This window comes from Cyanistes caeruleus, chromosome 2, assembly GCF_971803275.1.
Source record: "Cyanistes caeruleus chromosome 2, bCyaCae1.hap1.1, whole genome shotgun sequence".
NCBI classification, from domain to species: domain Eukaryota; kingdom Metazoa; phylum Chordata; class Aves; order Passeriformes; family Paridae; genus Cyanistes; species Cyanistes caeruleus.
In genome coordinates this window covers 39669179-39687327 of record NC_141702.1, presented here as the reverse complement: position 1 = coordinate 39687327, position 18149 = coordinate 39669179, and the positions used below count along the sequence as shown (strand labels likewise).

General features: G+C 35.1%; 1 protein-coding gene across 12 annotated transcripts in view; it reads right to left on the bottom strand.

Moving 5' to 3' along the window:
- The window catches only part of LOC111925702 (uncharacterized), a 198231-nt gene that overhangs the window by 152770 nt on the left and 27312 nt on the right, over positions 1-18149 (bottom strand). For all 12 annotated transcript variants that reach the window (XR_015283034.1, XM_086876592.1, XM_086876593.1 and 9 more), the window contains one exon: positions 3527-3704. Coding sequence is in view for 11 of the 12 variants with exons in the window: in XM_086876592.1 (XP_086732718.1) it covers positions 3527-3704 (178 nt within the window). In the remaining variant the exon portion in view is untranslated. The remainder of the gene's footprint in view (positions 1-3526; positions 3705-18149) is intronic.

Below are 18149 nucleotides of genomic sequence, written 5' to 3'. Positions count from 1 at the left end.
CATCTTCTTGTATCTGCACATCAACAAACTAGACAATAGGATACCAAAAATACCACTTTGGGAGGCTAGAAGTCAGAGATAAAATTTGCAGTTTTTTCACTCTGTTTTCATATGAGTCTCTCACATTTTAAGTACCGGTGATATTTGCTGTTTTTTGCATAAAAACATTTCTTCTTCTTCTAGTGTACCTTAAAAGTCAATGTGAGGGTTTCTGTTGTCTTCATCAAGGTAAGGCTGAGACCGTATACAGCCCAAAAGAAAAATATTGTTCTTGATGAGCCACAGTTGGTGTACAGGCACTACCTTTCTAAGTTTTACTCTTTTGCCACCTCCTTCCCTCTGAGGCTAGAGAAATGCTATAAAGTGTTTCTTCTCCACAACCTCTGTCTTAAATAGTGGGGAAAGAAATGAGAATGAAACTGAAGTAGCTGGCTCTATAGCCCCTATTTCTGCCACCTAGCAGTACTATAAACACTCCTTTTTGCAGCAGAGAAAACCTGTGTGCAGTCTACATTACAACAGTGATAGAAACAAAGAAATTGGGCTGACTCAAATTTCAACAGAGTGAAAGAATCCTAACATACATTTGATTACAACAATGTTTAATATCTGCTGTCTTCTCTAATCTTTACTAAGTGCATTGCTATCGCCTGGAAATGCAAAACTTACAACCAAAGTAAGCATTTCTTTGCAAAATATTTTGATTAGGTTAGAACTGGTGAGACTCTCCTACATGCTGGGAGTATCTTCACACCTAATGAGTGTTTTGATTTACAGAAATTTTAAGTCAGTGGTTTTAAGAGAAATCATAACAGTAAGTTTTAAAAAACCTCTTCTCTACATTGTTTTCATTGGTAAGTTAGAGCTGGTACAGAATATGAAATGAAATGCTATTGCAACCAATGTCAAAAGTTTACCATTTTGGATTTCATACACTAAATGTCATTCAAGAGTGTATTCCAGTGTGATACGTAATTGGTAGCCTTTTTCACACTTGGAATTTTCCTACTTTGTTGCCAAGCAGCCGAATATTAATAAATAACACCATTTAATGAGAGAAAAAAATTCCAACACAACACACTTAACTCATTGCCTTTATCCACTATATCATAGTAAAAGTGAACTCTGATGCCAAAGGGAAGTTAGGCCTTTAAACTGCAAGTCTAAATTGCAGCTAACATGCTGAAGCAAGGATGTCACAGTTACACATAATTACCATTTCTACAGGAGTCTGTTTCCTGTGGTGACAGTAGCATATTTAAAAGATAGCATTTTCAGTCTTTGATGTCACTTTTCTCATACAAAACTGTTTTTTCACCAAGAGCCCTATTCAGTAGTCCAGCCTTATCCAGTAAAGCACTTAAGGATATGTCTAGATCCCATTTAACTTAGGCACATGATTAGGATTTTTTTTTTTTTTTCTGAAAACGGATTGAACTCAAGTATGTGTTTCAAATGCTTTGTCATATGGGAACCTAAAATAGAAGCCTAACTCCTAACTGCAATACTAATACTCCTGACTACCTAGGAATTTTAGTCACAACAAATTTTATCGTGTTTTACAGGTTTATTTTTCCAAATAATATTTTAGTATTATCTTGTCTTATCACATAGCATATGCTGTAAGCTTATTAGAAGCCAACAAAAAGTTTGAAAAAAATTAAGCTTAATCATATTTGAATCTTTAATACTCTACCAGTGCTCCTCATGGCTTAAAGACCATAAGCTTTAAATACCACAGGAGCTTTTTTTTTTCCCCACATTTGAAATAAGAATGCTTAGAAAGGTATCTGCTTATAGAATAGGTTGTAAAATGGAAATTTTACAGGAGGAAAACCCTTCCTATGTCTCCTGCATTTCTATCTCCATTTTTAGCTTTTTCTTATTCATACTGGAATAAAAAAGGTGTTTTCCTAGATAAATATTACAGAACAAAGAATACAGTGTGACTTCCTTTGTTATACTACCAAATATCTTCCCATCAACCTAGCTATAAATAGCTCCCTGATTATATAGCAACTGAAACTGTCACCTGTTCCCCTTGTACAAAGTACCTCCATGCTACTCAAACCCTGAAGAAACCCTTTTTTGCAATGCTACCATTGAAGACATCCTTTAAAGAAATACTGTCTAATTCTTCAGTGTTGCTTGTTGGGCTTTTTTTATTAACATCCTCAATACAAAAGTCTGTGGCAATTTTAATATTTTTACTCTAAGGGGAACACACTGGGAAGGTTGTGTCATCGTCTTTCTAACAGAAAACTGGGTGCAGTTTCCCTGGGGGCCCTTCAGTGATTTCCATGCGTAGGGGAGATCATAGTGGCTGTTGAAGTACATGTAATGCACTGGGTCTTCTTCATAAGCTCATTACATTTTCTCTCTTAGGATAATTTCTTACAGCTACAGCACAGAAATGAAAATTTAGAAATGTTTTTTTCCATTTCTCACTGGGCCTCAGACTTCCTGTGTGGATCTTGAACAAATTGTTTTACTTACTCTACCTCTGCTTTTCACATCTGAGAAGTAGAGATAAAAGCAAAAGGAGCACTCCAAGGCTTAATTCATTAAAATTGGCAAAGAACTTTCAGGTCAATGAATGGAGGCTGCAACAGATTAACATATTAAAAGTTTTAATAATTTATTTGTGATCTACTTCAAGTGATGCAATGCGCCTCTAGAAGCAACAGGAAAATTTAACACTGTGTCACTGGTACATATGTCCAGTTTTGCAGACCAGTAACTGTAAATGAAAGATATTGATGTGTTTCTTCTGTTTGGGCTGTGTCACAGGGTACTAACGCACAGCTCAGGAATAACCTTCTTTCAACAGAAAGTTAAAATAAAGCTAGATATAATATAAATACACACTTCATGTTTATAAACACACACACAGTACATATACAGAAATTTTGTACATTAAGATGCTATTCCAAAGAAAAACATATTTCCTTTATTGTGTTATAAGGCCATAATTTCTCAAGCTCAGTGATAAATGCTGTAGAAATGGTAAAAAATGCCTGTAATTAACAAATATGTGATTTTATGTAAGATCCTTTGTTTAATATATGTCTTTATATTAATAGACTGTGATTAAAAGAAAATGAAACAGTTAGCAGAAGAAGAGAAGACATATTTTTACTTTTAAAATAATAAAATCTTCTTTATTCCAACAGCATTTTTCCTCTGGATTTTTCCCTTTTAAAAATAAAAATTCCATTTTCCTGTCTGAATTCAAAATGATTGACTGGAGCACAATATTAAGTAATAAATAAAACAGTCCCAGTGGCTGAAAGACTCTTGAATAAAGAGAAAATTATTTTTGGATTTTCCTTCTGATCAGATATGAAATATTCTGAAACGCCACCTCTATAATTTGATAAAAAGCTTGATATCCCCAAATGAAAATAGGATTCAGCACTTTCATTTTTCTGTCTCTAAAGGAACCTCTAGGTAAACTGATTTTAAAAAAATGAAAATCTCAAGCATAAAGGTGGGAGTAATGAAGCAAGTTTAAATATGCGCTGACCTTTGAAATGAACTGCATTCCATGTTGTTTGGCCAAGAAGCTGGCTGTGCTGCTGTCTCCATCAATTTCCACAGCATAAAAGATGTGGGTTTTGGAGCTGCCCTGCTCTCTGGTGGATGTTGATAGGCATCGCCGCAAATACACCAGTGCTGATAGTAACAGCCATATGTTCATTGCTCTGAAATATTAAAAAGAAATCCACAAGGCATAAAAGTGTAAGCATCTTCTTTTGTTGTTGTTGTTCACAATAAGGATTTACCCAGAGGTGGTTGTATTTTCTTATCCTCTTCTTTGGATAAAATAAAAAAAAGATTTTATTTTTTTTTAAATTTAGTTTCAATATTAAACTAAAAATATAAAAGCAAAACAAAACATTATTTTGGGAATCTAAGAGGCTTACGCTGTTCAACAGTATCTAAAAGAAAAGTTATATTGTGCCATATGATTTTATTTGTACAAATTCAAAAATTAAAAAATAAACTACTTTGCAGCTTTACTTACATTATAATTTTCTTTTTCCATTCCTGTTTTATTATACAAGTTTGACTAGTTTTATCCAGTGGTTTGCCAATCTCAAGCTGTTCACTAGACCTGAAGGTCAAATGGCATTCTCTGAAAAATTTCAGTGTTTGATATCAAAATGGAAGATGACCACTTGAATGCACAGCATTTTTAATAACAATTACTACTCTAAATATATGAATATCTGGTCTAAGTCCTTTTTGTAATATATTCTATGAAATACCACTTTAAAATGGAATCTTATGATATGATTATAAATTGCCTAGAAAAACGAATTATAAAAAAGATGACAAAGTCAAGATAATGCATATGAGAAATACTATAGGTATCTTAGTTAGGCAATACTAATATCTGGTTGAAAGTTTATTCTGTTCATGCTAACTCTCAGGCACTAGATCCTGGCTTTAAAAATATGGCAGTAGCAAATAACAAAATTATCCTGAGTAATAAGGTGGTGTTGCATCTGTGACGAAACAAGAAGGATATCTTTTAAGTAGATGTGATACTAGGCAAAAAAAGTGGTAGAGATCAAATTAACTCCTCCACCCACATTCCCTTTTGTTTAGTCATCTGCTAAGACCTGTACAACATCAGAATTCACACATTAATTTTGAAATGTACAGGACAACATAGTTTTGCATGTTATGGGTGGCCATGTTCATTTATATTCTTGTAGTGTTTGCAGCACTTATAATTCTAATAGTCTTTCAAAACAGCAGTTAGATATAAATTAAATTTGAATATATATACTTCTGTCTTTCCTCAGCCATATCTTTCAGTTGCTTCTTGAAAGCCCAAGAATTAGGACAAAGCAGCCTGACTGAATTCCACTCCACACCCAATAGCAGCTCTTTTTAACATTATGTGCAAATTAAGGTGCAACAGATAAAAACAACTAATCTCATATTTTGCAGTCTTCAATAATACAAACTTATAATCTTTATTAAACACGTCCATACTTAAAACAATATACTTAAGGTATCTCCACAGTTAGATCTAAAAATCAGATTCTGAATGAGATCCTACTAGCTAGATACTTCTGAAAAGGTCTAGTAGAGCCTATCACATGGAACCCCTAATAATTACATTAAAGTGTTTCTGGATGCTGATTACTATCTAAAGCACAGACAAAGCCTTACAAGGCATTTTTATAGGCAGACATAAGCAATCTATATTTCTTAAGTCCCTCCTCAAATCTTAATTATGCAGTATGGGCACAAGCAATTTTCCACATGGTGTTTTTTGGAACTAAGAATTGAGATGATGGGAGCTTCAATTTATTTTAGTTGTCTAGCTAAGCAATCAGATTATAGCTCTATGAAATGAACTCCAGTAATCAGTGGAAAGGAAGCCATGAAGATTACTAAAGATTAAATTCAGTTCCCACCTGTAAAAAGATGAAAATTTCATCAAAATTTCATCAAGTGTTGTCCAGGACAATGCATGAGGTTGGAGGGTATTTGGCTTGGTATTTCTCCTGCTAATGCCAGTCTACTTTGTATGGGCTATTTACTTAATGGTGATTGAATCAGAACAAAACAAAACAAAAGAGACATTATTGTTCAACCTACTCTAAGCATGATTCAGACTGTATTTCAACTGAAGTCTTTTCCTACCAATTCTAACGCAGTCTAAAGCCATTTTGATCTCTACAGCCAGGTAAGGGCAATGTAGTTGGCCTGTATTTAAGGTAAGTCAAAGGCTGAGGAGGATATAGAGGAATTGGGGCTGCAGAGACAATTAAGAAAAGAACCCAACAAATTAATGATGTATATCCACCCTGCATAATTCATGCAGTATAAAACATTTCCAGAACAAAAGATCAAAATCAGTCTACCTAGAACAACCTAGATTAGCAGAGCTTTGTCTTAGAAAAAAGGAAAATACAGGTTCATTCCCCTGCAGAGAGATGTAATGGTAGAACCCCCATATCCCAGGAAGGGACTGACAACACTGAGGTATTGGTAAAAGTGTTTTGGAGATATTTCTCTCCTCTGATACTATATTCATCAACATTCTCTTTGCTGTTTTTCAAGTCAAACTATTTTGCTAGTACTAAATTAGAGATCTGCAGAATTTACTCGTTTTTTCAAGATGAAAATTTCCATAAAAATACTAATTCAGTAGATTCTTGCTTTCCAAAAAAGTATTAATCTGTCCCAGAAAGGAGAGTTGGTAAACCCACTCAACTTCAAAGGAAAACTCAGCAATTCAGGGAATATTTCATAGGTATTTCATACAAGTAATAATCTGACAACTTCAAATGACACTGAAGCAAACTATAACAAGTGTAGTTTCACCTACACCAATTATTTGCTCAAGAAAATAAAAAAAAAAAGAAAGTGTGTGGGGGAAAAAAATATTATTTGAACTTTAAAAGAATTCGGTCTACTTCCTTCACAGAAACTTTTGGGACTCGATCATAATCACAGAATCACTGCATATTCTGAGTAGGATGGGACCTACAAAGATCATCAAGTCCAACTCTTAAATGAATGGCCCATATGGGGATTGAACCCACAACCTTGGCACTATTAGCATCATGCACTGACCAACTGAACTAATGTCAGTGTGATATGAAAATTTACCCAAACCAAACTGGCCACAAGACAATAAGGTTTTGAAAACTGTAATCACAACAAGGGCAGGAGAGACCTGTAATAGATGAAAACTGAAATTGTGAACAATCCCACCTGCACAAAGTAATCACCATCCCAAGATTTCTCCTATATTGTCCCCAAAAATGCACCTTTTTTTGCTATATTCCAATCCATATGTTGGGACAAAGAGATTGTCTTCCCTATACTCTCCAAAGCCAGTACTAACAGAGGGTAAATTGCAGAAGGATATGTGTGTCAGTAGAATGAAATAAAGATCAGAAAGGACATAAGTAAAATTCCTGATTTATGTCAGAGGCCCTGGATTGACTGATTAGGATGACTAGGACTGAGAGCTAAGCACCAGAGCAGTGGGACTATTGCTTGAAAGCAAAAGAGGGTACAGAAGAATTACCATGCCATGAACTGAGAGACTGAAATAAAGAAATTATTTGCATAGGTGGACTGGGTGGGACCTCAGCTGATAAAAAGTCAGTTGGTTCAAGCGACTCGAAGCACAACTGGTTAAACAGAACAAAAAAAAAGAAATGTCAGGAATGATAGTGAGTCCATTAGATTACTTGGGAAGGGACAGATCAGAGAAAGGAAAAACTGAACAAATGCAGGAAATGTGCAATCAAGATTATTGAGGTAAAAAAAAGGGGGGGAAAGAAGGAAGGAAGAGAAAGAACAAACTATAAGTAAAACTCAACTAGGCTGTAAAGAACCAAACAGGAGACTCCATAACCTTCAAACTAGCTGTTCTCTACAGCCTGGAACCAGATCCTTAGTTCTCAATCTCACCATTCTACTGAAACTGGAAAACACAAAGGAACCAAATGTCTTAATTCCACCTGCTGGGCCACAGTTAAAGCTTCGTTCTTGGAAGACTGTAAATTTATTTCTTCAAAGAGCAACAATGTCTTCTTTGGACATAACCTATGCCAACTCTATTCCATGAGGAAATTAGCAAGCTGCCACAGGATAGCATTTCCACTCAAATCACCCTGTTAAAAAAACTCCCACCATGAATTAATCATACACAGAAAACATCACATTAATAAAATTTTCTTGAATCCAACATTAAAAAAATGCCAAATTGAGACTACTTGTCTAAACTGTAAATAGAGGGTAAGATGTATTTTTAAAGGCTAGGAAGAAGGATGGTAAAAGTCCTGGAAGTAGTCAGGATTCATTCAGGATTTATAATAATAAACTCATCCATGGCTGATTGTATACAACACATTTTCTTCAGCATCTGCCTTTATTCAAGTTTCACAGTAAATATGATATATTCTAAAGTGGGCTCTTGAGGGCTAGTAAATAGTGACATCCATTATTAATGTTGTACAGGGTGAGAGATCCTGTACAGGTCAGTGCTTCAACCTGCCTTAATCCTCTGTTTCTTCAAGAATGGATTTTTAAGAAAATGCTTTGGTTTCACCAGCAAAGATTAAACTTCACTTATATACACTGGAAAACAATTTAATTTCACTAACCTATCAAGAAAAAAGATTCATATTTTTAATAAATTCTGCTGGAGGGAGGGCAAATCCATCGATTTAAGTTTTTTCTTTTGATGTTACAAATACTGTAGTATAGTGCAACTGAAATTTCACAAAATGAATGAAAACCTTATAATTTTTTAACTGCATATATGCAAGAACAGAATAGGTTAATTTTTAATAGCATAATATATTTAAGAGCAAATAATATCAGTTAAACAGAAAATATCATTTAAACACACAATTTGTGTTCTGTTAACAGAATCTAATTACAAAAAAATAAAAAATAATTTAAAAATCCAACTCTACTGTTACTTTGGGTCTAGGTTAGGAATATGACACACTATCATGTAGTAAAAATGACACACAGTTTCTGTATTAAACAAAAGGGTAGATAGAGGACTGATACTGGATTTGTAACAAGTCTTTACTTAGTAGACCAGCTAGGACCAATGCTTTGGCAGTAGTGTTTCTATCACTAAGTACTTGTCACAACAAAAAGCATTTTAAAACAGTGCTGAATCTTTTCTACAGGGTCAGTAGCAGATGAGTATCATGTTCAAAAATTACTAGTCTTGAAAGTGGCCTGGGTTTGTTACAACAGAGATTTAAGTATAAATGTTCAATATGACATAAAATCTACAATAAATTTGGAGCTTCCTGATGTTATTACAAAATACATGCTTGTGTCTCCAAATTGTAATTTTGCTAGGTAGGCCCATACACACAAAAAAAAGATGGTACTGGCATTTAGTAACATAAAGAAAAATAACCAGACAAACATAAATTTCTTAAAGTGATTTAAGCTAAATATAGTTCAATAATATTTAATAGTAAAAACCAGTGAATACCAACAGATGCATTTGCAAAAGTGTTGAAAAAAACAACAAAATCTAAAAAGAGAAAAAAGAAAAGAAAAAAAAAAGGAGAAGAAACAGTAAGGAGAGGGTGTTAATTAAAAGATTTGGGTTTCTTCTCCTATCATCTTCCACTGAGAAAAAAATTCAACCCTTTAATTGTAATAAGACATTCTTTAATTCTAATAAGATATTGAATTGTAATAAGAATTATTTTTCAAGATTCTATAGATCTTGAAAAAACACTGCAAAACAGCTGAACCACATGTACTACTTTCTGAATTATGAATGGTTTTCTTACAGGCTTTGTATCTTGTGCTGACCAAGCCCAGTTTTGCTCCAGTTTATGAAACATGACAAGACACAGATAAAGTTGATCTATGCTGCAGGCTATTTGTGTTGTCTACTCAGATGGTATATCATAATGCCATGAGCCCAAATACTATACCTTCTTTGTTTTCTTTCATTTGTTTTACTGAAGTTTTATAAAACCAGAGAAAGGCGCAAGATTCGAATTTATGACATTGTTTCGCCCATCTAAGAATAAGCACAAAACCATGAGGGTGTATTCAGAAGAATCTCCTGTGATGTCTGAGACCTGCAGAGACAGCATATGCTATTAATTTTGGGGTTTTTTTCACTGAGAAATCTCTGATGTGAAGAGTATGTAATAATGCACACCATTTTATTGCATTTTTTTCTGAGTGATTTTTTTTTTTGTTTCAAAATTTATTGGTACTGGCAACCACTATGTAAAGGATTGTCTTAAAAAATGTCAGCATTTCAGCATTTTCCAGCTTTATCAAGCACTACGGACTGTATTAGAAACTGAATAGAGTTCTGTTACTGATGAAACAGCTTAAAGTTTACCACCTTTTTGGAGGATGTCACTGAGCACCAAGAAATTAGCAAGTTCTGTAGAGTGTTTTATCTTGGAAACAGGAACATTGGTGATTGAGTGCATTTTGCTCCTTTAGTTGCCTCCATTTTTGTTGGAAAAAAAGAAACAGGAAAAACACATATCACTCCTCAGCCAGACCAGCCTCAAAATGTTTTATAAACCACACGCACAATAACACAAGAATAATAAATATAAAATATTAAAAATACAAAAATATAGCTACCTAGGACTTTGGACATGTGAAACTGTTTATTAAAAGACTGAAATACTATACAATTCCCAAAAATAAATGGGAGAAATTAGTTATATGTAATCATCACATTAATGTACGTTAAGTGGTACTACTCTAGCTTGTGTTATAACAGTACAAATACATGCAATTTATATAATAAATGTTGCTATCTTCTAGTAGAGTAAATTTAATGTTTGAGGCAAAAATGACAAGCTTTCAGGTATTCAAACCTTTCCTCCAGCCTAAAGTAGAAAAACCAATATTTTAAATGAAATAAAAGTTAAGAAAAAGTGCTTTGGTTTTAATTTATTCAAACCAATTGAATTAACTAAAAGATAAGATCGCTCATAAATATGAGGCAGAGAAATATTACAAAGGGAAAGACTATACATTTGTTTGCTCCTATGGGACAGAGAGATGGAGAGGAAAAGAGACACAAGTAATTTATTGTCTGTGCAGCATGGAAAGGTTATCCTAGGGTGGCAAAAAATATAATGTGCCATAAAACCAATGTCTCTGTTGAGTCCATGGTTTTTAGTGCCCAGCAGAGTTATGAATTTTAGTTCCAGAATTATCTTTTGAAGGTATTTTGTATGTTTCCCCTGAGCAGCAGGGCTGAGAGGTCGCAGATGAAGTGGCTGCTCTAGATTAAAGCAAATGTGACACAGCTATGCAAGCTGGAATTCAAAATCCTGTAAGGTTTGTATAGCTATCTTACTTCAAGGTTCTATTTAATTGTCAAGAGTGGGCACTCCCAGAAACAAAAGTGATGCAAAGCCCCAGCTTAAGTAATTTTCAACAGTTAAAATAGTGTGAAATAGCCTTAAGTAAGTCTTAAATGATAGCAGAAAACCATTTAACCATGATGGTGATACGACCAGTATAGAAAATGGAAATATTGAGAAACTGTCCTCTGCTCTGACAAAATAGAGAGAAAGCTCAGAAAAAGTCATGAGACTTAAGTATTTTCTCCAGCATAAGCCAAATAACCTCCTCAGTTTGTTCTAAAGGACTTTCAGAATACATATTAACCTCAGGGTCAGGAAAAATGAGGAATGGCTCAAAACTCTGTTTAGAAGAACATTTTCCCAGTGTACACAGAGCCATAACCATTTCAAACATTTTGAAACAGTAGGTTGAAGGCTCCAAGATTTCTTTACTGAAGCATCACAAGCAGTGTTTGTACTCAGGAAGCATTTCCAGATGAAGTTCTTCAAGGGATCTTTTAGGGGTTTTAGAGAGTAAATTTCAGCTGCCAAACTGTATGTCAGACAAGCTACACTGTAGAGATTTAACCACTCACTGGGTGGTTATGCCACACTTAAAATTGCCCAAATTATGCTATCACTCAATGGATGATATAATAGATAAATTAAGTGTTCTAAATTACATAGGCTGTCACACTCACTTCTGTGTGCTTCTTTGCTAGTCAGTAATAAGGTTGGAAAAATTCCTATGGAAAGGATGCAGATATCTGAGGATATCAAAGAGGGGAAACAGATCCTCCATGACTATGCTACTTCAAGAAATGAGAAGAAGAAACAAAATTGAAAAAGGTGATACCAGACAAATTAATATTACATATTAAATGAATAGAAAATACATTTGAAGGTTTTTAAGTAAATATGAAAACTAAATCAGAATAAACAGGAGGCATAGTGGAACTGTACAAACACATTATATTAACAGTGGGAAAACACTTAAGTGACTGAGTCAAATGCCTCAAAAGTTTCTAGTGGGCTAGAATGAAACTTTCCAAGACAGTTAACCATCCTATCCAAAAAATATATTTTCATGAAGCCCAGCAGTCTTTTTACCCAGATGAACAACTTAAGCACTTTGAAAGAAACCTTTTTGCTGCTAGACCAACAAACCTCTATCTGGCCCTCCAAACAGGGTGAGCCAACCCAAGCCTCTTACAAGGCACTGCTCTTAATGTCAACTATGCTTTAATGTCAACCTATATATAAAATATGTTTCCCTTTCTGCAAAGTCAACAGATTTTTGATCTCCTTTATAGTAAGATTCAATCAACCTGGCACCACCTATTAGCTAGTTAAGAGCTGCAAATTACTAGGTTGTTTTTTTCCCCCCTTAAAGTGATTCAGAAATACCTCTTTCATGTTAATACTTATGGTATTATGGTACATTGAGCAACAAAAAAATTCTACCTTTGAATCTTGGGCATTCATTGTCACTGCCAAGACACTTGCTGGCATGAAATTGTATCAAAAGATAGTCCACCTACAAGTTTTCTGCCCTTCTGTGAGAAACAGCAGATACTTAAAGCAACAGCAAAACAGAAATTCAGGATGACTCATACAACAATACATTCCCCCAGAATCACCAAACAAAAAATGTGAAGCAATTCTTAAAACATTTATTTCTCTTATTTTGTTAAATATTCAAGAATCAGTCATTCCACACAATTTTGTGTATATGCCCCATCCACGGAAACACCGAAGGCCAGGTTGGTCATGGCTACGAGCAACCTAATCCAATTGAAGATGTGCTCATGTGCTCAGCAGATGGGTTGGGCAAGATGACCTTCAAAAGTCCTTTGCAATCTAAAATAATCTATGATTTGTAGCTCACAGAAAACAGAGCCTGTGTGATACTGTAAAAACTGTGATAAACTTCCCAATCTATCAAGAGGCCTTTGCAGCATGCAAAAAGAATGAACTGTCATTATGAGAACTTTTGAACATATGTAAATCAGAAAGCATTTGTTCTTAGTTAAAAAAGGAAAGAAAAAGAATAAAATGTGATAAAATTAAAAATCAAAATGTGAATAACAAAACATGATGTAAACTCATTCTTCTTTCTACACAGAATGGATGGGAAAAATGTTTTGTTAAAAAAAAATATTTTTCTTTTTTTTTAAATTATTGACTAAGAGAATTAGTAGCTCAGAGTGTTAGGCAGTCTGATGGTTTGCCAAGCCTTTCTCCTCATAACGGATTTACCATTATTATGAAGACAAGGGTTTAAGATTACCAATGATGAAAATTATCTGATATGCAAATATTTAGCATCTATTCAATTTATTGGAACAATGTAATCTTTATTATCGTTGCTAAGAAAATTTCAACCAAATGAATATTCCTTTCTAGTAACAATAAAGAAAAAGGAAAAACAACTTATATTCTCTTCAATGGATTCATTACTATAGATCATTCCTCTGAGAAATATTCCATACAATCACAAAGGATACCAAAATCGGAATCTTGCCTAAGAGTCAAGAAGAGTTGGAAGGGCTTCAGAATCAGCTTTAGCTCAACAGTGATTTCTTACAGCCAATTAAACAGTGGAATTGATGGACTCTGAGAATGCCATATGCTGCCCTCTGCTGAAAAGATGATCATTATGTCTTGAGGTCTTACGGCTGGAAGGTCTGACAGACGGGAAAAATAAGCGGAGGATCCTCTGATTTCAGGGATGTGGATAATTCCTTTAGGGAGAAAGGAAGATTAAATGCTCACCTGGGCAAAGAAAAATTTCGCAGAGCATATGGTGTATATATATATATATAAAAATTATCCTGACAAGAACATGAAGTCAGCAAATTGGTTATTAGAAATATAAGTATTGAGAATTACATTGATTATATTCATAAAAGTCTTTAAAATGGCTACCTGTCAAGCTATTTAGATCTAACATGTGACATACTTTAAAGACATTATAATGTAATGAGGAGAGTCTTTATGGGTGTTTTTTTTACCCTGTTCCCTCTGTGGTTTCTGATTGGTGCATATATATTTCAAAGTTACTGTGAGAAATTTAGCAATCTCTGTTAGATTAATCTAATTTCTGTTAGATAAAAAAAATCTCTGTTAGATTAATAATAAAATATTTACTCTCTGAAAAATTTTTATTTTTCACGGACTGTAACATGTTAAAATGGGTGGGAGGGAAAAGAGCAACAACAAAAAAGGAGATTGGGGCATTTATCTAATGCTTACAGTATCATTTGCTACATCACCAAAAATATTTAAATTAAAGAGGATTCTACTACATGACAACCAGGGGAAAATTGTTGATGGATCACCAGCAACCATGTTTCGAATACTGTTGTGTTTAATCATCTGTAGTGATACAGTTTTGGTCAGATAAAATTATATATATACATGTATATATGCTCCAGCACCTGGAACATCTCTTCCTCCTCCTCCTCCTCCTTGATGTTGCCTCTGCTGTTTCTCTCACTGTTGTCACTGTTTTACTTCCTCTTCCTCTCTCTGTTTGGTATTTTTTACCCTTTCTTATATATGTTAGTATATCTGGGGAGTTGCCAAACACAAGTTTTGTTGGTTTTGCACAACCTGGTTCTTGGTAGTGGGGGAACCACAGAGGTGGCTTCTGTGAGAAGCTGCTGGAAGCTTCCACCAGTTCAGCAGAGGCAATCCCTGATATCTCTGAGGATGGACATGGTGCTGTCCAAGCCTGGGCCAATTGGAGGTGGTTGTTATGCCTCTGTGATAACACATTTAAGAAGAAATCCAAACAAAGTTTGAGGCCCAGTTTTAGTTCCAGCCTGAATAGGAATGAGAATTTGTGAGAGGAGAACAACATACAGGCACCAAGGTCCATGGAGAAGGAGGCGATGGAGGTGTTCCAGACACCAGAGCTGAGATTCCTCTGCAGGCCATGGGATGACCATTGTGAAGCAGCTGTGCCCTGCAGCCCATGGGGATCCATGAGTGATGCAGAGATCCACCTGCAGCCCATCGGGGAGGTGCTCACATCGGAGTGGGTAGATGCCTGGAGGAGGCTGTGATCCAGTGGGGGACCCATGGAGAGAGAGGGAGAGGCCCTGCTTCCAGGCTGGAGCAGCCTGTCCTGGAAAGACTGCACCCAGTGGAAGAGTGACCCATGCTGCAGCAAATGGAGGGCTACTTCTGCTCATGGGATGGACTTATGTTGCAGCAGTTTTGGGAGGGTTGTTGCTTGTGAGATTGGAGCCACTCTGGAGAAGTTCACAGAGAACTGTCTCCTGTGGGAGGGACCCCATGGTGCAGCAGGGGAAGGACTCCTCTCCCAGAACAGCAAGAGAAGCTACAGGTGATAAATGGACCAAAACCCCCACCCCCTGTCTTCCTGCACAATCGGTGGGAAGGAGGGAGGAGTTGGGGGAAAAAGGTGTTTTCAAGGGCTTATTTTATTTTTCATTATCCTCCTCTGGTTTTGTTAGTAATAAATTTACTTAATATCTCTAAGCTGAGCCTGTTTTGCCCTTAGAGTGTTTTCTCCTGGTCCTTATCCCAGCTCATGGACCCTTCATTAAATTTTCTCTCCTCAGCCCAGCTGTAGCAGGGGAGGATGAGTGAGCAGCTTTCATGGGTGCCTAGATTTTAGCCTCTGTCAAACCATGACACTTGTCTGTATAGCTGAGCTTCAGCCAGTTCTGGGTCCATTAGGGAGCTGTGTAGGAATACTTTGTCAGTTTTCACTGTAAAAATTGTAGCATCTTCCTGGGATCTTTATTGCAATCCATGCTGCTCAACAAATTCATAAATTATGTGAAAGCTGGAAGTTTATAGAGTTTATTCACTTTTGATGGTAAAGTAATGATTGTTTCAAATATCACAATATTATCTGACTATTTGTCTGGCAATTAAGAAGCAGACAAAAATTTGATATAGACAGATATAAATTCACAGACCAAATGAAAAATAATTCTGGCTTTACATACACAGTGATAGATTCTGAAGTATATATTCTTAAATAGCAAGACCTTTAGAGTTAGATCACTCTCGGGAAATATGAGGAATATGCTTAATAGTAGTTTTAAAAAAAGCAAAGAGAAAAATTTTTATGATTACTATTATTTCCACAAAATACATAAATGGCACAGCTGAATCTAAATAAAACATATAAAATCTGGTGGTCCTTCTTACCACAAAAACAATGAAATATAATTGGATATATTATACAGAAAAGGATAAAGAATGGATCAAAGTTGACAGAACTTCTGTACAAAGAATGACCAGAATTATTTAGCCTAGAAAAGAGATTGTGACATACCAAAGAACATACATTAGATTGTGCCATTAAGATTGTGAAAGAAAAACATTTTTTACTGTCCCTCCCCATAGAAGCAGTAGGAAAAAATAAAGGAAAATAGCTAAAAGAAGATTCAAAACAAACAGAAGAAGATAATCCTTCAAAAACATCCACAGAACCAGAGATGCTAAATTTCACACAAACATTATCAAAATATTCATGGGGGATGACCAAGGTCTATAAAAATTAAAAATCTCTAAGAAAAATATAATTCCCTAATTCAGGACATCTCTACACTTTGATTCCCAGACCAAGATCTGTAAAACTTAGATCAAACAGGTACATCTGAAATAGAGAACTTTGACTCAGTTGCTCAAACACAGATATTTCAGACAGCTAGGGTATCTGAGACCTGGGGCTAGCAGACATGAGTCTAGAGGAAATCTGAGTCCTTCTGGAGTGACAGCTGGAGGCTAGATTAAATGTGGTAGGGCATTTCAAATTGCTCTAGACACTTTTATTTCGATTATTAAATCCTACCTTATATGTTGAACTAAGTATCTTAAGCTTACAGAGTCTCAAATATCAGTTAAACATTTCCATTTACAAGAGTTTGGTAGCGAGTAAACACACCTTCTATGTCAAAGCATGCTGTTGGTGTCCTAGTCAAAGAATCTCAGATAATTAATGCTTATTGTCTAAGTCCTGCTTATCAGCAAACAATAGCAGCTGATTTTTTATAACAATTACATCTAAACTACATACATTTGCACTGTGTAACACTCTACTTATTTTTTAAAGTCCTCAGAATTTAATACTGTCACTAAAGGACACAAAATGATTCATACGACCACTCTGTGTCAGAACAAAAACCTGTGACTTTATTCTCTGACTCCAGTATTTATAGATTCTCGACAATGACCAGGGATTGGATAATTAAGTTGCCACCTTCCCAAGCACACTGGTCATGCAAAATGTCCATCAAAAGACATTTCTTAGAAGGAATGTGATAAACAAGTTATGTTTACAGGACTTTCATGGGAAAGTAACTGAAACTATGAAAGCATTATCAGAAGGCTTAATTTTCAGGGCAACAAAATACTTTTCCAAATTTTATGTTAAGAACAGAGAAGTAGTTATTTATCACAGATGAACATTTCAACTTCAGCTACTACAGTTACCTTGATAAATTAATATAGTGCTATTGGGATTACATATCATACATTCAAAATAGACTTATATCCACCAACCCAGAAGCAATTCTGCCTCCCTGTACCTTTGACTAACAACACTACGGTACTTCATGAACATTCACTATTCTTTCCCAGGAAACTCCAGGTTCAATTCATGCTCAGGAGGAATCTGCTCTGATAGAAAACCATGGTTGTAAGTAGAATTTTTATTTCATTTGCTGCAGCACCTGGAAATTGTGTAATAAACAACTGCACAATTGAAAAGAAGGTATCATGATCAAAACAAGTGATAGCTTCCCTGGAAAACTTGGATTGTATTCCCCTGCTGCATGCCTTAATAACATTGATAAGGCACTTAAACTGAGCCTTTCTGAGGCATCATTAATTGTGCCCACACATATTCTGCTCCAACTTATTCCTTAAATATCTTTTGCAAAAATGCTGATAACATAGCTGTAAATGTAATCCAGAGGAGTTCTGCTTTCAACAGAAGTTAATATACAGCATATAATGTTAAGTACTCGGAAAAATTATGGTGTAAGGTTTATTTTTTTCAATTTGTATGTCCTGGATTATTTTATATGGATAAAAATGTTTTCTTTCCTCCCTTATTTCTCTAGAATATTATAGAAATAAAATAATTAAGATTATGAAGACTCAGACATTGAGCAGCATGAAAACGCAGTAATTCAGACCAGTGCAAAAATGAGCAACATGGAAGGCAGAAGGTTACATGTCAAATGACAGGCCAACAAAATTGAAATACTGTTGTAACTGAGACTTGTATTTAATATCTACGTATTTAATCTCAAT